This window comes from Terrapene carolina, unplaced genomic scaffold, assembly GCF_002925995.2.
Source record: "Terrapene carolina triunguis isolate 2854851 unplaced genomic scaffold, T_m_triunguis-2.0 Scaffold58, whole genome shotgun sequence".
In the NCBI taxonomy this organism is placed as follows: Eukaryota; Metazoa; Chordata; order Testudines; family Emydidae; genus Terrapene; species Terrapene triunguis.
Genome location: NW_020664409.1, coordinates 94,586,905 through 94,609,593, shown reverse-complemented (window position 1 = coordinate 94,609,593; position 22,689 = coordinate 94,586,905). Strand labels below are relative to the sequence as shown.

The window sequence follows — 22,689 nt, the reverse complement described above, 5'->3', positions numbered from 1 at the left end:
GCGTGCCAAACACGGCACGCTGCCAAGGTCCCGGCCCCCAGCCCCACTCAGCCCCCCCTGCCCACTGCTCTCCCCTGCCGGGGCAGGAGGCAGAAGCTTGGTCCTGCGGCAGCCAAGTTTCCCTCCTCCCCCGCTTCTTCCCACAGCTTGGTGCATTCCGGCCCCTCTTCCCCTCCTCCTCCCTCTCCTGCCCACGATGGCCCTTGCGAGGGGGAGGGGGAGCGGAGCAGAGCCGAGCGCAGCGTGCTCGCTGCTCTGTAGAGCAGGCAGAGAGAGGTAGGGACAGAGCCTGGGGAAAGGGGGTGGAACAGGGCATATCCCTTCCAGCCCCCTGCCATGAGCCACTCAGGGCAGGGGGCTGGGAGCACCCCCACGAGCCGAGCACCCCAGCCTTCTGCCCTGCACCCCCCCCACACACCCAGCCTTCTGCCCTGACCTCCCCACAACACCCAGCCTTCTGCCCTGCACCCCCAGCCTTCTCCCCTGACCTCCCCCCAACACCCAGCCTTCTGCCCTGCACCTCCACACACACCCAGCCCTCTGCCCTGACCTCGAGTCACCCCCAAAACCCAGCCTTCTGCCCTGCACCTCCACCCCCCCCCAGACTTATAGAGAGAGAGACCTTCTAAAAAACGTTAACATGTATTACCGGCACGCGAAACCTTAAATTAAAGTGAATAAATGAAGACTTGGCACACCACTTCTGAAAGGTTGCCTACCCTGTTTTAACTAATGGGGCTGTCATTATTTCCTTGGAAGACTATATCATATAGTATACACACGTTTTTTTTAAGATATTCATCTATTCCTCCCAGTTATACCCCCCTTTTCCATCTAAATAATTGCTCTCCATCCTGGGTATTTACACCCTCCAAATATTTGTAAACTCTTATTCTTCCCTCTTTTACACATTGATTTGCCAAACTAAACATTGTTTAATTGGCCACTCTAAAAATTTTGTACTGTTTTGAATGAGTCTACTATTTTTAATATAATTTCCCTCTTATAAACCTATTTCAGAGCCCACTGAAATCGATGGAGTCTTTCAATTGACTTCAATAGGCTTTGGATTAGTCTTTATATAGATAGGGAATGTATAGCTTAAAATGGTAGACACTTTCAAAATAGTAGAACTATGCCCACCATCATTTTTTGATTCTTTCCTCTAAAGGTACTCTTTTACTCTTTCTGGACCCAATTTGTGTACATTTTTCTGAACTGAAAACAATATTGTGCATAACAACAGTTTAGGAAGAAGTGAAGAAGAATATCACATTCAACTGATACTGAAGAGCGTATTTAGAGATGTAGGGTAAAAGTTTCAAAAGCACCTTGGTAACTAGCGACTTTGAAAATCAATGGGATTTAAGCTCTGAAGTACCTGTCACTTTTGAAAAATATACCCATGAACACTTTGAAAAATATACCCCTTACATGTGGGGTAAGACCTTCTACAGGGGTGTGATTGTTAAACCACACAAATGGGTCTGTGTAGATTCTGCTGGTGTGGTTAACCATAGTGCTGCCTGAAACAGTACTATGTTAAAGCACACTCGGGGACCTTTAGTGTGCACCAATAGGGTCTACAGAGACCAATTAATGTGCAACACCTTAGTGTGCTTTAGAAATCTCACTCCTGTGGAGCTCATTACCCCACCATATACACAAGCCCTTAGCTGGTGAGATCTGACTGGATCACAGCATAAAGTGGCAAATAAAGGATGCTGGCAAAATAAATTATTAATCATGTTTATTACAGCAGTGCCTAAAGACCAATCCCAAATGAGGCTCCATTGTGCAAGGCACTGTACAAACACAGACAATCCCTGCCCCAAGGAGCTTGCAATCTAAATAGACAAGACAAAAACAGGATGGGGAAATGGGATATAACACATGTGTCTGATTAAGTGGGCATTCACCCATGAAAGCTTATGCTCCAATACATCTGTTAGTCTTTAAGGTGCCACAGGAATCTTTGTTGCTTTTCACATAAACAGAGTGAACAATGTGATGGCGGCAAACTTCAAGTTAGTGCCACAATTGTTTTGCGGTGGGTTTGGTTAGGAGGGGAGAAGCTAAAAATGGAAAAAATAAAGGGAGAGGAGATGCTGAAGGAAGAAGGGTGAAGGGCAAAGGAAAACCGTAAGAGGGGCAGGTACAGAGCATTGCTGAGGTGAAGACACTGAGGGAGGAGAAGGGGAAAGGATGGAGCAAACAGCCAATTACCACAGGGCAGAAAAAGTCCAGTCAAAATTTTAGAAACTTCTCTAAGTGTCCAAAAGGTCCTTGATTTGGCTTCTTCTGCAACTGCTCCTACCAGCTAGAGTCTCTGGCTGGTTCCTCTCTGCAGTTTCTTCCCCACTCCCACCCAAATGCCACATAGCAAGAAGCAAGAGCGGGGAACAGAGGCACCACCTGGGTCTCAATTTCCTCAGAGTGGATGGGGGAGGGAGTGTCTGCCCTGCACGGTTCTGAATCTAGACAGGGAGGGAGGGATGGCCCCAGTTGGGCCCCATTTTACCCCTCCCGCCATCCACAGCAGTTTAATGATTCACAATAACATGTAAAAATAGCTTTGACTAGGTGGGCAAAGAACTACTAACTGCCCTACCCCCAAGTTGGAAGAAATATTAAGTAACTGACAGAAACTGCATAAACACAAGCCTAGGCATGTCCCGGAAATAGGGTTGCCAATAGTCCCTTATTAGAAGGGCCATCCTTTATTTCTTCATGTCTGTACAACAAAAGCAGCAAGAAATACCTCAGGAGAATGTGGGTGAGTACTGCTTATTTATTAATTATTATTATTAACGACAGCAACATTAGGAGAAGAGGTGGGGCAGAGCAACTTGCAACATTAGGAGAAGAGGTGGGGCAGATGTGCTAAGAAAACAGTCCCTTATTTTTGAAATACGTTGGCAACCCTACCCAAAAAGCACAATTATAATTCTATCGTCAAAATAATGTCTCACCTGAAGAATAGCAGAATCCTCATAAAGATCTGGAATATCCTGGAGCAAGTTTCTCCATATTTTAATATCATTCAAAACAACACTCATTCCTCCACCTGTCAGAGGGTGCCTCATATTATATGCATCTCCCAAAAGAAGAACGCCTAGATGGGAGAAAAAAAAAAATAATGGCATAGAACACATGCCAAGTACTCCATTTTAGAAATCAAAATTTTTCTCTCTCTATCAAATTTGCTAAGCCTTAGCAAAGAAAGCATTGCAGCTTGAAAACTACATAGATTCCACACAGCAGTTTAAAAATCACAGTGTAAAATGCATCTGAACAACTTAAAGCTTGGAAATGTTTTGTTTTTTTTAACACACAGCTCAAGAAGAAGTTATAAACATTTCTTTATACTTTCCTTTAAAAAATAAGCCACTTTTGACAGATAACAAGCATGAAAAACCATCAGCCTGAAACTGACTTTAAAAAAAAAATGCATGTTTTAAAATAAGGGTTTAAAATGGACCAACCAACAACCTTAATTCTAGGGTCACGAACAATATGCTGTTTATAGGCGCCAAACACACACAGGAATGTTTTTTTAAAGTACCATTTTCACAAAAGATAAAACAAACTTGACAGGGACAGTAGCACTGACAACAAACAAAAATATTTCTAAATTTGTTTAATGGTCATTAATCCTATACTTTTAAATATTTTTGTTCTTACTCTACCTTGTTTGTTAACAGGTGATGGAGGTAGGAAGCTTGCTGGCATGGTCCTCAAACGATCATTTTGAACTGCTATTAGGAACGGTTCCTTTAGGTGCTCTGCAGTAAGGAAACTCTATTTAGTTATATTACATATATGAAAATCAAGTCAAATAATTTGCACAGAACTACTCATAACCAGTTCTCAGAGATGTAACCCTTCGGAATTGCCTGTGTTACATATGTAAACTGAACAAACTACTGTTTGATGTTATGGTATCTATCAGTAACATAAAATGAGGGTTCAATGCTGCAAACTCTACAATGGCTCAATCCTGCGATATCCTGAGTGCCCTCAATTGCAGCTGACTTTCATTGGGAGTACAGGATGCTCGGCACCTCGTAGGATCCATACCCAAGTGTGAACGTAAATTGGAGCTCATCACATATAATGCTTGCAGCATCAGGCACTTAGTTTGCAGAGGGGAGGAAAATTGAAAAGAACAAACAATAATTCTGGCATTTTAATCAGAATGAGCACACTAAACTTGTACATTTAGCTGTTGTTTTCAAATGACCTTACCATGTTCCCATTAAAAATCAGTGACAAAACTCACAATAACTTTGGTAATGCAGGATCAGGACCTAGAACAGTTACCATGGCAAAACATCAGTGAAACTCTAAGACAGGCAAAGAAAGGGCACAGTGAGTTGCCTCCTTCAATATGGTCACTCAAAATAATTTTCAAATTAGCCAAAAAAAGACCCATTTCAGGGAGACTGATAAAATTATTCCTGCTCTACCTTCCCCAGCAGCAGCCTAATCTGTCTCTAGATATATGTGGTCCATTTCTGCATATTTTAGGATTTCCCCAACTATTTAAATGAGAAAACCACTTAAATCTGCACCCTTAATACATTTCAATTCCACATTGAACGTAAGAACATAAGAACGGCCATACTGGGTCAGACCAAAGGTCCATCTAGCCCAGTATCCTGTCTTCTGACAGTAGGCAATGCAGGTGCCCCAGAGAAAATGTACAGAACAGGTAATCATCAAGTGATCCATCCCCTGTTGCCCATTCCCAGCTTCTGGCAAACAGAGGCTAGGGACACCATCCCTCCCATCCTGGCTAATAGCCATTGATGGACCTATCCTCCATGAATTTATCTAGTTCTTTTTGGACCCGGTTATAGTCTTGGCCTTCACAACATCCTCTGGCAAAGAGTTCCAAAAGTTGACTGTGCGTTGTGTGGAAAAAATACTTCCTTTTGTTTGTTTTAAATCTGCTGCCTATTAATTTCATTTGGTGACTCCTAGTTCTTGTGTTATGAGAAGGAGTAAATAACACTTCCTTATTTACTTTCTCCACACCTGTCATGATTTTATAGACCTCTACCATATCCCCCCATTAGTCGTCTCTTTTCCAAGCTGAAAAGTCCCAGTCTTATTAATCTCTCCTCATACAGCAGCCGCTCCACACAATGCACACATTGAGTGGATGTTTTGAGAGAATTATCCACAATGACTCCAAGATCTTTCTTGAGTGGTAACAGCTAATTTAGCCCCCATCCTTTTAGATGTATAGTTGGGATTATGTTTTCCAATGTGCATTACTTTGCATTGATCAACATTGAATTTTATCTGCCATTTTGTTGCCCAGTCACCCAGTTTTGAGAGATCCTTTTGTAGCTCTTCACAGTCTGCCTGGGACTTAACTATCTTGAGTAGTTTTGTATCATCTGCACATTCTGCCACCTCACTGTTTACCCCTTTTTCCAGATCATTTATGAATATGTTGAATAGGACTGGTCCCAGTACAGACCGACACCACTAATTACCTCTCTCCATTTTGAAAATGGACCATTTATTCCTACCCTTTGTTTCCTATCTTTTAACCAGTTACCAATCCATGAGAGACCTTCCCTCTTATTCCATAACTGCTTACTTTGCTTAAGAGCTTTTGGTGAGAGACCTTTTCAAAGGCTCTCTAAAAATCTAAATACACTATATCCACTGGATCCCTCTTGTCCACATGCTTGTTGACCCCCTCAAAGAATTCTAGTAGATTGTTGAGGCATGATTTCCCTTTACAAAAAACCACGTTGACTCTTACCCAACAAATTATGTTCATCTCTGTGTCTGACAATTTTGTTCCTTACTATACTTTCAACCAGTTTGCCCGGTACGGAAGTCAGGTTTATCAGCCTGTAATTGCCGGGGTCACCTCTGAAGCCCTTTTTAAAAATTGGTGTCACATTAGCTATCCTCCAGTCATTTGGTACAGAAGCTGATTTAAATGATAGGTTACAGACTACAGTTAGTAGTCCTTCAATTTCACCAAAAACTTAAAAGGTAATAACAAAATGTTTTTTAAGTACATCAGAAGCAGGAAGCTGGCTAAACAACCAGTGGGGCCTCTGGACGATCAAGATACAAAAGGAGCACTTAAAGACGATGAAGTCATTGCGGAGAAACTAAATGAATTCTTTGCTTCAGTCTTCATGGCTGAGGATGTTAGGGAGATTCCCAAACCTGAGCCGTCCTTTGTAGGTGACAAATCTGAGGAATTGTCACAGACTGAAGTGTCATTAGAGGAGGTTTAGGAATTATTTGATAAGCTTAACAGTAACAAGTCACCGGGACCAGATGGCATTCACCCAAGAGTTCTGAAAGAACTCAAATGTGAAATTGCGGAACTATTAACTATGGTTTGTAACCTGTCCTTTAAAATCAGCTTCTGTACTCAATGACTGGAAGATAGCTAATGTAACACCAATATTTAAAAAGGGCTCTAGAGGTGATCCCGGCAATTACAGACCGGTAAGTCTAACGTCAGTACTGGGCAAATTAGTTGAAACAATAGTAAAGAATCAAATTGTCAGACACCTAGAAGAACATAAATTGTTGGGCAAAAGTCAACATGGTTTATGTAAAGGGAAATCATGTCTTACTAATCTATTAGAGTTCTTTGAAGGGGTCAAAAAATATGTGGACAAGGGGGATCCAGTGGACATAGTGTACTTAGATTTCCAGAAAGCCTTGACAAGGTCCCTCACCAAAGGCTCTTATGTAAATTAAGTTGTCATGGGATAAGAGGGAAGATCCTTTCATGGATTGAGAACTGGTTAAAAAAGACAGGGAACAAAGGGTAGGAATAAATGGTAAATTTTCAGAATGGAGAGGGGTTACTAGTGGTGTTCCCCAAGGGTCAGTCCTAGGACCAATCCTATTTAAGAGTGGTAGCCGTATTAGTCTGTATCAGCAAAAACAACGAGGAGTCCTTGTGGCACCTTAGAGACTAACAAATTTATTTGGGCATAAGCTTTCGTGGGCTAGAACCCACTTCATCGGATGCATGAAGTGAAAAATACAGGAGCAGGTATAAATACATGAAAGGATAGGGGTTGCTTTAACAAGTGTGAGGTCAGTCTAATGAGAAACTAATTAACAGCAGGATATCAAGGGAGGAAAAATAACTTTTGAAGTGGTAGGAGAGTGGCACATTACAGACAGTTGACAAGAAGGTGTGAGTAACAGTAGGGAGAAATTAGTATCGGGGAAATTAAGATTAGGTTTTGTAATGACCCAACCACTACCAGTCTTTATTCAGGCCTAATCTGATGGTATCAAGTTTGCAAATTAATTCTTCAGAAGCTGCAGAACTGGAATTAATTTGAAAACTTGATACCATCAGATGTATACCATCAGATGATCAGATGTCTGACTTTTCAAATGGACAATTCAGCAACAAATTGAAAACAAAGCCAAAACCAAACCAACCCCTCCCCCCCCACACACACACCCTGGTGGATAATATATTATAATTCTAAAGAGTACATACACAAATCTTCATAGTCTTACCAGGTAGTTGTGGATAAATTTTCTCAGTCATGTATTCTTTGATGTTTTTTGGCATTTCCCCTCGAATATCAACAAGTACTCGAGTCTCATTTGAAGAAATCTGGTAGATAAGGACTGGACTAGGATTAGCTAAAACAAGTTCAGCATGATTGGCTTTAAACTGTGGTGAGTCCTTTAAAAAAAAGGAAGGAAAAAACTGATTAGTAAAAGGGTCAAAAGTTGCTCTTTTGCTGAATCATTTCCTGACATCCTTTAAAGTGTATTAAATGCAAAACAAGTCACATTAATTTAACATTAAGATTGCATGTTGGGCAATGAAAGTGCTAAAGTTCCAAAAACAATGATAATTTGACTTCTTTGCACATTCTGAATATTTTATTACAATACATTTTAATTTGTATATTAAGCTACACATTTCATTAAATCCTTCATTAATTCTTATGTGTAAAGTGGCCAATTTAAGATTTTGTTTAAATGAACAAAATAGAGATGAGGAGACAAAATGCCTATAGGTGTAATTTCGCTTTCTACTCCATATGGGCACCAATTCAGCAAAGCACTTAAATATGTATTTAACGTTAAAGCATGTGAGTAGTCAATGGGACTACTAAAGTTAAGTATGTTCTTATGTACCTTGCTGAATCAGGGTTATAATCAGTAGTACATATTTTTAAGTGATTTTAGTATTGTTAAATAAAAACCAGGGTTTTTTTTTTTTCAAACCAAGTAAGGGCACTAGTCCTCAGTATGGACTATGGGCCCAATCTTTCTTTCACTGAACTCAATGAAAAATTTGGGGTAATGTTTTGAGAACTCTGAAAATTTGGGCTGGTATGAATTTGTACCTCGTGTATTATATTTGACATTACACCTATAATATCCCCAGATAAGAAATGGTGTTAAGTCTGGGTACACATCAGTGTGATTGTCTATACAGGAAGTTAATGCATGGTAACCCAAGGTGTGAATCTACAGCACACTAGCTTGCCACACACTAATTGGCCATGTGGACCCTGCAACTGTGCACTAAAAGTTCTGCAGTACATTTAAAATGAGAGTGCATCAAAGCACACTGCAGAACTTTTAGTGCACAGTAGCACGGTCCATATGGCCAGTTAATGTGCAGCAAGCTAGAGCTAGAGATTCATACTTGGGTTGCCGTGCACTAAACTTTTCATGTAGACAAATCCAGTAATTTAAGAGTAAAAACACACAATCCAATTTTTAATGTCACTATTCTTACCATGGTCCAATAATTCCCAAAGCCAAAATGAAAAAGAAGTTAATGGAACTCCTATTAAAATATTTTAAAGCATGTTGTTCTTCTAATAGATGCTTTGGAGGCCATTTAATAATATAATTCAAGAGACTGCTGTCAGTACTTGTTGAATAACAAAAAATAATAAAGCATAGGTTTTCTAAATGTCTTCCATAAGGATAAATTCTCATTTCATACGCATAACTCTCATTACAGCTACTGGGAGATATGATTGAATCTGGAGAGAAAAATATACATCAGCTATTAGGCATCAGTCTTTCTGTACTATACATACAAGGTCCTTACTTTCAAAATGCAGCCAACAAAATGGGATGAAACAGAAACTTTGTTGGAAACCAATTTTTTCCTAAACTTGGAGAAAAGTCCATCAGCAACAACAGTCAGAGGTGCATGTAATTCCTGCAACATAAAAATGTGATATTTATCTCAAAAAGATAAAAAGGATAAAGTATCTTGTTAATCATATGTTGATCCTATATAATTTTAGATCTGATATTAAGATATAAATAGCTGAATTAATTTCTCTCAATTTTAAAGGGAAAAACACAATAAATCACTTTTGGAATTGGAGAAAGTATGGAAGAGTTCAACCCCTTAAGAACTTTGAGACATTATGAGCAATTTAAGAAGATGAGGAGCTTATAGAAGAAAATGCTTCTCGACTTTTAATTTATTTTTTATTGAAGAATCTGAAAGTCTACATATAAATAAATAAGCAAAACAAAAATGGAACATCTTTTACAACAGTAACACACCGATAAATAAATAAAAGATTTCTGCTGAGATTCCTCAGTTCATTTTTCTTTTAAAGGAACAAACAAAAAATAAGATGAGAATGTAATGTCCAGATAACACACCACCACCACTTTTATTTAATTCTGGAATTACTGACCAAATCACTGGCAATCTATCTCCTACTTGCTTTAGGATACCACATTATTTAATATCAACAAACCACCCCAAGCCCTATATTTTTCAACCACTTACTGGTTTTGAGGTTAAAATAATCATGGAAGAGTGACTGTGACACTAAGCATCCCTGTATTCAGACCCTACACACTACTGTAAAAATCTTTGTACAAAATATGTCCTGTGAGGTACATTTGAAAACTCACTGATCATTAATATTCCTGGGTGTTGTATGTACACGATGTGTATTAAGAGTTATGGACATCTGCTGGAATGATAATTAAAATGTGTTCAAGCTAGGCATGTCAGGGAGAGTTGGTAAACGAAGTATAAAGGAATGTGGTTTTGAATTTCTGACCAGCCTGATATTCAGGCAAAGACAATGAAATTGAAACTGCAGGAATGTTAAATGGATTGTATTTGAAGAAAAAGAAAATCTTCAGCACTAGAAAGTGACCGAAACTGTTCCCCCCAATCCCTAATAAAGATACTGTACAAATTTCTTAATGTAATGTACTATCCTGTACTGCCATATGTGGAAGTCACTATTTCCTTGTTTAAAAGAATAAAAATACCTAGCCTTTATATAGCACTTTTCACTGATAGATCAAAATGCTTTACAAATCACCATATATTCCCACTTTACAGATCGGGAAATAGAGGCACAGGGAGTGAAGTGACTTGGCCAAGATCACCCAGCAGGCCAGTGGCAGAACCAGAAATTGAAACCATGACCCAGTCCAGCCCTCTATCCACATGGCCACAAAACCTCCCTTTATTTTTCCAATGCTTGATGCACATTTTTTTTAATGTTCTGAGATATCCAAATCTTCTTAAATGCTGTATCTGTGACCATACAATAGAACAGTTAAACACAAAGAACAGTGAAATCTGTTGTCTCACCTTAATATCTCCAGTTTCTTTATCCTTGTACTGAACACCCACCACACAGTCATCTTCCTCGAGCAGTTGTAACACAGTCCCTTCAATGAATTTTGTGCTGAAATAAACCAGAACTTTTAAAAGTACAGGAAAAAATAAAAGGATATTTAGGGCCATAGTTTCAAACTGACTTATGACATAGAGAATGTAAGTTGTTCATGATCCCATTACTGCATATAAAAAGCATTCATTTACACATATAAAATTGTTCTGCCTAGTTTCAGACACAGTATTAAATGGTTCCTATTTTCTTGAAATCAATGGCCAAGACCAAGTGTCACTGAACGCTATGGCCCTAATCCTGCGAAGACATCCACATAGGTTTAACTTTATACACTGTGATTAGTCCCATTGACTTCATAGTCTATCACTTAAAATACACATGGAAGCCTTTACAAGACTGGGGTCTGTGGGCTTGCCTACACCAGTGGTTCTCAATCAGGGGTCCAAGCCCCCTGGGGAGCCGAGAGCAGGTTTCAGGAGGGTCGCCAAGCAGGGCTGCCACGTGGAGTTGAAGCCCAGGCCCTGCGTCCCACCACCCGAGGCTGAAGCCAAAGCCAGAGCAATGTATCTTTGCAGGGGCCCCTACGGCATGAGGCCCCAGCCAACTGTCCTGCTTGTACCCCCTAATGCCAGTCCTGGTTTTTATATCCAGAAAACCAGTTATTGTGACACAGGTGGGCTGTGGAGTTTTTATAGCATGGGGGGTGGGGGGGAAAGACTTGAAAAGAAAAAGGTTGAGAACCTCTGGTCTACACTACAGAGCCTTGGCCTCTATAGCTATGCAGGCAGAACCCCCTAGTGTACGCGGTGTAAGCTGCCATAAGGAGTTCTATTGACAGCATAGCCACACTATGACATTAGCTAAGCCAACAGGAGCACTGTTCTGTTGGTATAGTTGCATCTACATTAGAGTGTTTTCAGGCATAGCTAAGTCAGCTAGGGGTTGTGATTTTTTCACTGTTGGAATAATTGGGGCCTAATAGGCCTACTTTAGTGGTTAGCCTAACTAGTGAAAAATGAGTAAAGGTTCATGAATTGCCACAATGACCCATTATATAAAATTGTTTAAGAAAAGATGTAAGGAGGAGACAGAAAGACTGAATTAATTTAAACAAAGAGATCCTGATACCACCCAAGGGCTGTGTTAAGCTCATGTGTGGCAAAAAAGAGGAATGTAGGACCAGAAATTAGGCCTACCTGGTGGACAAAATAATGAGGGGGATGAGCTATTCCATCCATCATCTGTTTTTGGGGCCCTACAAAAAGAGATGGGGGAGGAAGGATGACTATCGCCACTACCGTGGCTGCAGCAGAAGGATTTTTATCGTGACACGCAGACCTTGACACACCAGTGGGAACACCTGACCATCACTGCTGCACCAGCAAGGACCCCAGCCTGATACCTTTGAGATCTTGCTCTGTCTTCCCCTCCCTCGTGTGTCTCTTTCTGATCCCCACTATCTTCCTTCTCTTGTTTTTTTGCCATATCCTGAACCCAGCTACACTGCATGGCACCCGCAAGAGATGAGATGGCCCATCCAGCTCTCCTCAGCCTGAGAAAGACCAGTGAAGGAGAGGGACCTAACCAGACCATCCAGATGATGTCCTGACTGCAGAGGTGAGCTAGGGTCTAGAGCAACAGCTGTCGTGGCTGTCCATGACTGACTATCGTGCATTCTGAGAACACCAACAAAAGCCATATATCCCCCATTTTTAATTATGTTGTCTCTTCTCTCCCAACTTACTGTGCTCTTCACAATCTTTGTAAAGCCAAATGTGAGCCAGTTACCCCTCAATGGATCCATGACAGCGACAGACTTCTGATCAAGTACACTCAGCCGAAAGTGCAACTACCACAGCCTGGACTTAATCAATATTCCCTCTCTTTAAAGAGAGATTTTAATAGGTTTTGATTATGTTCATTTTACTTAATCACTCAATTTCAATTTGAATGCTTGTGTAGACCAGGTCGCTATGTTACCACATGGCTTTCCTTCTCCATTATCTCACACATAACTGTATGTTCCTTATAAGTATGGGGGAAGAAGGGGGAAAAACCACCACATTTTCATGGGGCTAGAGTTTCAGATTAGGAAGATAAAAAAAAAGTCTGGCTTTTTTTTTTTTTTTTTAATTCTTTCATCTTTTAATAAAATTACTAAAATAAATTTTATTTCCTAGAAAAAGATTTTCAATATCATTTTCTTTAACAATATTACCCTGCAAATATACTTTTAGTTTTATCATCAAAATAAAGGTGTGTACATTACCAAAATTAATCCATATTTGCATGACTTGGTCTCATCTGTTGTTCATAAACCTACTAAAGTAAGTCCTTATGACAGTAAAAGTAGCTCCTCAAGTGAATTGCCAACAACTGGATTATCAGAGGGGTTTCACATGGGTGCAAGGATCCACCTAGACAGATTCAATTACAGACTCTGTCTATTAGGTTAAACTCTTCAGGGCAGGGAGTGTCTATCTTTGAGTCTAGTGAAGCACTAAGCACATTGTTAGAACTAAACAAATAAACAGTAATAATATTGATAAAGGACCACCCCTTTACCCTGTGTGTAATTTTACTTTTATTCATCTGAAAATAAATAGTTATTGCTTAGTACATGTTAAAAGACTATATTCACTTGTAGTGACACTAACCTTTCACTCCCCATGACACATTTTTTAAGAATTCGGAGAGAAAAAGTAAGACTCCATGGCATTCAAAATTACAAATGTTTGAAATCTCCCAACTATAATTAAATATTCAACTTCCTCTTCCCTGGTACATGGAGAGGTGGGATATATTCAAAATGAACCAAGAAAGGAAGAAATGAACTCGTTACAAATACTAGTTTTTCTAAATTTCTGCTAGAAAAATGTGTAAAGCAGATATAACAGAATTTTCCAGGATTTTAAGAAGAGTTAGGTGCCCAAATCCCATTGAAATTAAAGGTATGCCCAGGCATCTTAAACTTTCGTAATTATCACAAATGCAGCAGATCACCTCAGCTTGCACCAACCTTAGCAGTATTGATATTTTAAAAATGATTTCAAAATAATTAATTCATCCAATCTAATAGATTTAATGGAAACAAACAGGTTTTCAGTAAAGAACGAAGATTCATACCATACCTGTATACTTATTTTTAAAAATATATAGCTTATTGTGGTATGTTGCATGATAAAGCAATAAGACCTTACTTTCCTTTAACATTTGGGTTTCTTAACTCCCCTTTTACATAAAGGCAGTGATCATATAAAGAAGCTTGTTACAAATGTTTTTAGGACCGAAGGGGTTGCCTTCAAGACTCTAGAATACCAAAACTACTGGAGGTGTTCATCGCTCTTTTCCAACCATTTTACTTATATATATAGTATTGGAAAAGGTGGAGGAGTAGAGAAAAGAGGATCATAATTATCCTCATTCTTGCTAAGGCAAGTTTCTTTTCCAGCATCATGAATCATATCAGCAGGAAGATCAACATGCTTAGGGTCTGTCTATACTTGAAAGTTAATGAAGATTAAGGCGGGGTGTGAATTTAAAGCACAGTGGCTATTCCTGAATAACTCCAGGTATTTACAATTCCTGATCATTAAATGAGTCAGCTCTACCACTTGCTTCTCTGATCAATCCAGGTAGTTCTGTGCATTATTCACTGATAGAGCATGGCTGTTTTTGGCAAATAGCCCAGATCAGCACTGGTGTACACAAGTGCAACTCCATTCAAGTTACTACCATTTGTTGCAGGGCTCATTTTGACCCAATTTATTAAAGTATACATTATGCATTACAGGCCTGTTTCCCCATTGAATCAGAATCAACCTGTGGGGAAGATCCTCCCCACAGACTGCCAATTGGACCACATTTTTTAATTCTGTGGCATGTATTTGGGGAACACTGGTGTTCCCATAAATCCAAGACCAAATTATGTCCCAAAGACCAATGCACAGTTGCTTACTTACATGCTCTTTTAATTGATTATGGTGTAATTAATATACCTCTTATAAACATCTACAAAAATATGTTATGTGCATACTGAAGCAAAAAAAATTATTAACGCTCAGTTCCTGCATCAGGATTGTCTAGTGCAGACCTTTGCACCCTTGCAGAGTTCCACTGAAGTGACTGGAGCATCTCAGAGGTGCAGGGAACTGTGCTATTGGATCCTGATGCAGGAGCAGGACCTAAAATTGTTATACTATGTTGATTAAAATTTTAAGCCAGCGGTCTTACTTGGGTTCTGCCATGGCTGCCCTTCGGAGACCCATGATGAAGCGCCCATGATGAAATGCTCTTCCACTCTGCATCAGACCATCTGCAGAGTTTGGAAAAGGAATTTCAACCTCTGACTTGCTCTCTAGATCATGAATTATGTAACCATTTACTATGTGAGCATCAAGACCTTCCACTGAATCTGGAAAACAAATCCCAATATTTTAGCGAAAGAATAAAGAACAACAAGGAATACGCATTAGTCTGTAAAAATTGACCTCTACACCAAGAATATTCTATTTCTTTAGCAAACGATCACATGCATACAACACAGAAGGGGACATTTTCAAAATGGTGGACAGGAAACATAAGAACAAGCAGCTTTAATCCAAATATGTCCAGAATATGTTGTATTTTTAAATTTTCTTTGTAAGCATGCTTTTCTTTGATACAAGGGGTTTTTGTCCTTGTCAAGTAAATACCTTTGCAACAAAATATCTGAGTTTTAAGATTTACTTACCTTCAAGACCCAGTTCTTTAAGAGCATTATATCCTCCAGGTTGTAACAATTCTCCAACTATCCTGTCAGGTTCCTTCAGATCCCTCTCTACTACTGTCACATTTCTTCCGTCCCGTGACAGCACTGCAGCCAAAGCAGAACCAAGTACACCTGAACCCACGATGATAACCTCTGGATCAGACTGAGGAGCTAATATTGTATTTGTACCAGTCTCTGTCACAGTGTTTGAGTTTACCCCTCTTTTACCCTATGTAGAAATTAAAACCAACAAAACTGCAAGTGACATATCTAGCATTTATACTCTTTATTTTACAAATAATAATAGACAATATAATATAAAAATTGAATGATGGTGAATTATCTTTTGGCTTTAAAAATTAGACAGTTTTTTTCTAGGTCTAGGTCTGAATATCAACTCCCCTAATCCTGCAAACCGTTATTATTGAGCCTAGTGATGTGAGTAGTCCCATTGGAATTCAATGGGGGTACTCAACAGTAACAAGTGTCATATTCATGGTCGTAGGCATTAAGCTCAGTATAAAGGGTTTGGAGGAGTGGGTCCTGAGCCATATTAGGGCCATGGATGACAGGACAGCACTGGTCTGGAGACAGAGATTTTTCTGAGGCCAATTATAAACGTGGTCAGATTTGGGAGAATTTTCACAGGGATGGCAAAAAGCACATTCCTGACACGAAGGCAACCTCCCTGCCACATTTCAAGTCCCTGCCCTAAAGCAGAGGCTTTATAACTTCTCAAAAGTAGAAAAAAATCCTTTTAACATGGTCAAGATGCATTTCTGCGCAACCTTGTTCTGAGAATGGCTGAACCATTTTAGCTGAAATCTCCCCTCAAAACAAAAAACAAACAAGGCAGGCACCCAAAATGGAAAATTTCAGCCCAAACAGTTACAATTTGACAAAGTTATAAATAACTGAAAACAGAGTTTTATCATGAAAAGTGTTAGGTAACTTTAAATATATGCTGTGCTATCATTTGACTATTTATATTGCTTACAATTGAAACCCAAAGTACTGTCATTCATCAAATTATATATATGCTGGTTAATCAATTTCTGTGGTGTATGAACAGGTCTAATAGGTTCCAGTCCTTCCTGGCAATTACCAATCAATTATACCTCACATTGCACAAAAATGACAAATGTGATGGTAGAGTTTCTTACTTATTCTCTGTCAACAACTCGCTTGGCAAACCTGCAAAGTATTTTTTGACTACCAGAGCTGCAGTTTGTACCTGCAATTTTCAAAATCGCAAGTATTTTCTGCTTTTTACATCACTCCCAGCAATAAACACTCTACAGTCAGAATTTAAATGACAACTGTCAATGGCGTACAAAGTAGAATGGAATCCAGCTCATTTTGACACAGCTCCATTAGCTCTGCAGTGCTCACTGTAGTAAAAGCTAGATTGTATCAGTACAACTACCTAGAAGTGAAACAGGATTGTTAGGTAACAGGGTGCCATGTTTATAGCTACTTTAAATGATTATAAAACCTGGGAAGTAAATATAAAATAAATTAACTGAGGCTCAGAGTATAGTCTTTATAAGAAACAATACAGTAGCTGAAAGTCCCAGGGGAATTGCTGCAGCAGCAATGAGGTCATGATCTCTAGTGCAGGGGATCAGACAGAGTCAGCTCTGCTCCAAAGTGCATATGGAAGGGGGTCCAACTATTGTAGTTCAAAGGATGCACTGAATCTGTACATCTGCTTGAGACCCTGGTGGGGCTCCTACTGAGCTCCTTCCACAAACTAAAGCTTTCTGCTATCATACCACTGGCAGACAAGGAAAAGCTGGCAGTCTGCTTCAGAGATTCTGCCCAATGTTCTAAAAGCCTTTGAAGATGTAAAGCCCTATATGTGTGATATTTCATTACTATTGCTATTATCTATAGAATTATTTGGATTTCATCAGATGTATCTGCAAAAAAATTTTCTAGTCTGCCACATAAATGGTTTTCTTTCAAATGTAGAGATGCTGAAAGCTGATGTATGTCACAGCACTAACAATTTAAGATGTTTCCTATGTGGGAAAAATACTTTACTGGAAATTACACAAACACAGAAACTGCAAATCAACGTAATAACGGAGATTTCACCCAAGGTTTACCTTTAAACTTAATTTGAAACCCAAGAACCTAGTGTCTTGATTAAACAGGCTCCGTCTATGAGTTTGTCACCCAAAACGGAAATAAAAATCTAACAAATCCCTAGGTGGGGACCACAAAGATAAATCCTCTCCAACCTTCATTAGCTGCTTTTCCCTCAAACTGACAGAGGAGCCCTAATATAAAAACAACGGTGAAAGGACTCCATTCTATTTCCCAGGTTTGAACTGAACTTACCTTTCTGGATTTGGGTTGCTCTGCCTGTGGAGATCCAGGGGTGGATTTGGCCCAGAAAAAACCAATGAGTGGCAAAGCTGAGAGAGCACTACAGAGCATCCCAAAGTGGGACTGTTTCTGCTGCCCCCACTGCTGTTGTTTTAGCCACCCAGAACGATACCAATAAGACAGGAGCAAACCAAGAGAGAAAAACATCAACGTAGTCAGCAGCACCTCTTTGTTGACATAAGTCATCAAGTCTCCACATTTCTTATACACATAGATGAAGGAGGCGATGCCCAGAAAAGTCCACATTATGACAAGAGCAAGTAACTGTCGCCGGTGGTTCCCTTTAACACTTGTACTGTGATTGAAGTTCTCTGAAAAAGGGATTTTGCACAAGCTATAAAAATCATAAAAATACAAATATCCTCTTAAAAATATATATGTGGTAACAGAGAAGCAAGACTCTCTCACAAAGCCCTGCAAAAGGTAGCAACTGCAGCTTTACTGGGGCATGGCAGCCCAGAGACAAGGATGCTCCAAAAAGTGGTATGAATTCAATACAAATCTCCTCTTAAAACAACCAGAGAGAGATTTACAGCAGCTCAAATGACTTAAATTCTACAAACTGACTACAACATTGGCCTCAGCTATTGACGCCTGATGTTCATGAGGGTCAAATTCATGGCTGGGGTGGGGGTTTTTTTTGCTACGATATCTCCTTTGGGGGTCACAGTCTCTTGTCTCCAGCAGCAGGTGCTCTCCCCCACAAAAAATAATTAGACCGGCATATTATTACATGGGGCCTGAACTGAGGCTTCTAGCGGGAGCCACCAGAGGGGATTTATACGAAGGGGAGACCCTTCCCGTTACCTAGCCAATCTTATTACATCTCATGTTGAACACGGGCTCCTCCCCGAATCCAGAGACGAAAGAAATATGCTGGTGCCGCCCTTGGGAAATCCTCTGGCCGTTCTCTCTTCGCCCTCACCAGAAGCCCCCAGCAGATCCCAGTAAGCTGCTCCCTGGCATGGGGCGCCCGGCGACGGACCCTGGCTGGGCTGTGGCTCCCCTGCCCCTCACTGGGTGGCGGCTCCCGCTCAGCCCGGCCAAGCCCCTCTCCCCGCGGCTGAGCCGGTCCTCGCCCGCGCTGATGAGGATGGAGCCCGGCCTCCCGCTCGCCCTCTCCCCCGGACGCCGCCGCTGCCTAGGCTACGGACTTCACGGCTCGCAGCCAAGCAGCAGGGGTACAAGGAGGAGGGGCGGGGTTTATGCTAATGAGCGGCTCCCTCCATCCTCTTGCAAGCGCCGCGCGCCCGGTGCCCCAGCAGCTCCGGGCCAATCGGCGGTGCTAGGCCGAGATGGCGCTATCGAGGACTGGCCAATGGCAGGGAGCGGAGGGCGGGGCTTGACGCCTTCCGGGCCCCTAGTGCGATGTGACGAAATGAGCGGGCGGGGCTAGGGGAAGGGGTTGCGCCCTGCGGTTGCCAGGGGCACGGGGAGGGAAGGTGCTGCGCGCTGGCAGGGGCGGTAGGGCGCAGCTTCCCGCCTCCGACCGCGTCGCCGCAGCCGGGCTCTCGGTGCTGCGTCCTGCTCCCCAGGAGAGCCTGTTCCCGGGCTCTCCGTCTGCATAGCCGAGACCCCCTGGCAGCAGCCGGGCCACCACCCTGCCTCGGGGCTCAGGGTCTGTTCCCCCAATGGGGAGAAATGGGGCACCTGGGCAGGCCGACCGACGGGGGGAGAGATGGGGCATGGGGCGGGAACAAGGTGGGAAGAGAGATGGGGCAGGAATGAGGTGAGATGGGGCACAGGGGCAGGAAGGAAGGAAGGGGGAAAGTGAGGTGGGGCAGGACATAATTCTTCATTGCTCTGGATTGCACTCCAGAGTGTAACATCTTTGTGTTTTACACCGTGACTTATTATCAGCCCCGGGGACAGCCCTGGCCCCTGTTACATCATATTTAGGCACTTAAATAAGTGGCCTGATTTACAGAATTGATGAGTTAACAATAACAAAGTAGGAGCTGCTGAGTGCTCACCAAATCGGAAAATAACGCCAAAGGTGCCTAACTATAGATTTATGAGATTAACGTCAGGCTTCCAAGTTGGAAAGTTTTAACCTGAGGCCAAAGGATAAGTAAAAACAGTGGGGCTCTGAAAGGTTGAATGGGGTCTCTGTCCACACACAGCGCTGGGCAATATCAGGGTTTAAATCAGGACTGCAAAATTTGGCTCAGTAATGTATGAAATTGAACCACTGCTTCATTTTTCTCTCTTGGATGCAGACATGGGGCCAGATTCTACTCCCAGGAGCAGCTGTGTTATCCTATTGATTCAGAATCTGGATCTTAGTGACTTTAAAATAGAAGTGAGTGATATTATGCTATTTTCAAGTATTACTTCACCAAAATAGTAATGATTAAACAGTTTGCAGCTAGTGTATAAACAATAACACACCTTTCTCCTAGTACAGCTAAGTGAACTATAGAAGCAGCATACTTACTGCTTCTCAAAAAAGTCACTTTGCTATATAGTTTTCATTGCAAAACTCTGTACAGACCAGTTGACTTAGCTAATCTTTGCTGCTACCTTTTTAAAACAATATTTGCTGGTTGTGAGTTGCTCTTGAGTAATTATGTTAAAGAATACTCCTACAATACTTCACGATTTAGTGAACAGAAGTCCTGATTCACAAGTCTGCCATTGCCTTTGTGCACTGCTCTGTAGTGGCAAAGGGGCTGTAAACTGGCCTGTAATCTGGACAGATCTTGTCCTCAGGGAATTGCAGCACAGACGTATTATTTTAATTACTTTCAATTTAGTGCATTCTGGACGTTGCCGAAATAATATCTTGCATGTAATACCTAATAGGCTTCTTTCTGCTACTACACTGTAATGATATTTAGTTTCATTTCAACTTCCCCCAGCTGCCAGCTGGGAGCAGAGTCTAAAGCCCACCCAGCTTCTCGCTCCGGTTCCCAGCTGGGAGGGAGATCCAAAGCCGCCCCGGCTTTAGCTCCCAGCTATGAGCCGGGAAAGCTGTACGCCTCTCATCGGGGTGATTTTTTTACAGCACTGCATCTGCGCAGTTTCTGCGCACTAAGTGGCTTGGCAGTGTGTACACCTCGGGAGTTACACCGCAGAAAGCTGCTTTGCTGCAGAAACTTGCCAGTGTAGAGAAGGCCTTAGAAAGAGTATAGAGGGGGACTTAGAAAAAATACACAAAGCACTGAGCCTAGGTTACATTCAGAAAAGGGGGAGATTTGGGGGCATAGGTGAAAAGAAGGGGTCAAACCCAGGGAAGGGCTAGCAGAGTATAGAGAAGTTCCACTCTACATGTGGTACTTATGTGGCCCCACCACCATGGTATCCGAGGCTGCGTTTCACAATGTCAAACCTATTTCTCCTCCTAGCCCCTCGGTGAGGTGGAGCAATGCTCGTATCCCCATTGTACAAATGGGGCACTGAGGCACACACAGACTAAGGGCCAGATTTTCAAAGGTATTTAGGCACTTAGTGAGATTTTCAAATGCACTTAAAAGGTTTGGTACTTTGTAAGCCCCACTAGATATCTAGCTGCATCTTTGGGTGCCTAAAAACCTTTGAAATTCTGTCCTTAAAGCACTAGCCTGGGGTCAGACAGGAAGTCCATGGGGGGGGGGGGGATAGAACCCAGGTCTTTCAAAGCTAGCTCCTTATCAAGCAGACCATCCATTATCTCTCTGCTGCATGCTGCAAAAAAAGAGGACTCTGGTAGACTGGAGCAAAACCAAGGCAGCCAGTACTCTGAGACGCCAGCAAATGGTCCCAGGATGGATGTCATAGTTAACAGCATGCCAAGCAGCACAGAGGTTAGGGAGAATGAGCATTAGATAAGAGAAGCTCACTTAACTCCCACGGGGTGGTAGGTTCTGCCCCATGCTGGGTTGTACAGCAATGGCTTCTGTGCAATCTTACATTTTAACTGAAAACGTTTTTGTTCAGTCATTTTTTGTTCTGAGTTTGAGAAAAGGAAGGAATGAGAAAATGTCATATAAGTATCAGATGTGTTTATGCCTCAAATTCTTAGGGTTTCAGGTGTATTCAGGCCAATTCCAGAACAAAGAACAGAATCTGCATATACAGAGTCCATAAAGTCGACGATTATTGTCATGATTTGCATTATTCACTGGGCACCGTTCAGCACTGTTCAGAATATGCCGGAAAATACAGTCTCTGAGCCAATGCATATAAGATGTGTAACTCTGGATAAGATGACTCAGATATTTAAGTATGAAGTGTATAGTTATTGACCACACAGGTTATCACATGGTCACTGTGATGTTTATATCTCTGAGTGGAGGCACTGATGGCAATAGAAGTTTTAGTTGACTAAGGATTAGAAGATTTGACCCTCCAATGTTCTTTTCTAAAGGAAAAGCTGTCCAGAGTTCCTGTGCCTGTTTATTTTCCTTTCCTGCCTGCAGTGACCCTGATATACCTCAGAAGTCTCAGTTTTTTTCTCAGCTTTAAAATATAGACGTTTCTTGGTGTTTGGTTTTAAATATTCTGTGAGAACTGCAACTCAGTCACTGTAGTGTTGTGTTTAAGAGCCTTCTGGGAAGTAACTAGCCTTTAAACACAAGTAAAAGCAGTGTTGCCAACTCTCATGATTTTGTCATGAGTCTCATGATAATTGTTTTCCTTAAAGCCCCAGCTCCTGGAGTCAAGTGGAGATGTGATGATTTCAGCCTTCATTCTTAAAGAAAAATGAAGTTTCTAGTCCTCGTGCCTGTGGAAAAAGCTTCAAAATGTGACCCCAATGCACCCTAAAGGGCAGGGGTGAAAGTAATAATAAATTCTTACCAGTACAGGGGCTGACTCCAGCCCCCGGAAGGGGCGGAACCTTGGGCGGAAGAGGCGGGGCTGGAGATCAGTAATCTAGATTTTTCTACAATTGTTTAAATT

General features: G+C 41.4%; 1 protein-coding gene and 1 long non-coding RNA gene across 4 annotated transcripts in view; one reads left to right on the top strand and one right to left on the bottom strand.

The window, feature by feature from the left end:
* The window catches only part of SQLE (squalene epoxidase), a 23,138-nt gene extending 4,330 nt beyond the window's left edge, over window positions 1-18,808 (bottom strand). Inside the window, exons 1-9 of one of the 3 annotated variants that reach the window (XM_026646456.1) lie at window positions 18,616-18,808; window positions 17,761-18,119; window positions 15,397-15,643; window positions 14,898-15,078; window positions 10,622-10,718; window positions 9,095-9,208; window positions 7,531-7,702; window positions 3,690-3,785; window positions 2,973-3,115 (exon numbers count right to left, since the gene is read on the bottom strand). In XM_026646456.1, coding sequence (XP_026502241.1) covers window positions 2,973-3,115; window positions 3,690-3,785; window positions 7,531-7,702; window positions 9,095-9,208; window positions 10,622-10,718; window positions 14,898-15,078; window positions 15,397-15,643; window positions 17,761-18,054 — 1,344 coding nt within the window. In that variant the 5' untranslated portion in view covers window positions 18,055-18,119; window positions 18,616-18,808. Of the gene's footprint in view, window positions 1-2,972; window positions 3,116-3,689; window positions 3,786-7,530; window positions 7,703-9,094; window positions 9,209-10,621; window positions 10,719-14,897; window positions 15,079-15,396; window positions 15,644-17,760 lie in introns of all 3 variants that reach the window. The other 2 variants (XM_026646461.1, XM_026646449.1) reach the window with 2 other exon arrangements.
* Window positions 18,809-19,345: 537 nt separating this feature from the next.
* On the top strand, window positions 19,346-22,469 carry LOC112101724. Its single transcript, XR_002907683.1, has 3 exons — window positions 19,346-19,426; window positions 20,028-20,110; window positions 22,433-22,469. It is a non-coding gene; the product is annotated as an uncharacterized LOC112101724 (long non-coding RNA).
* Window positions 22,470-22,689: the final 220 nt, after the last annotated feature.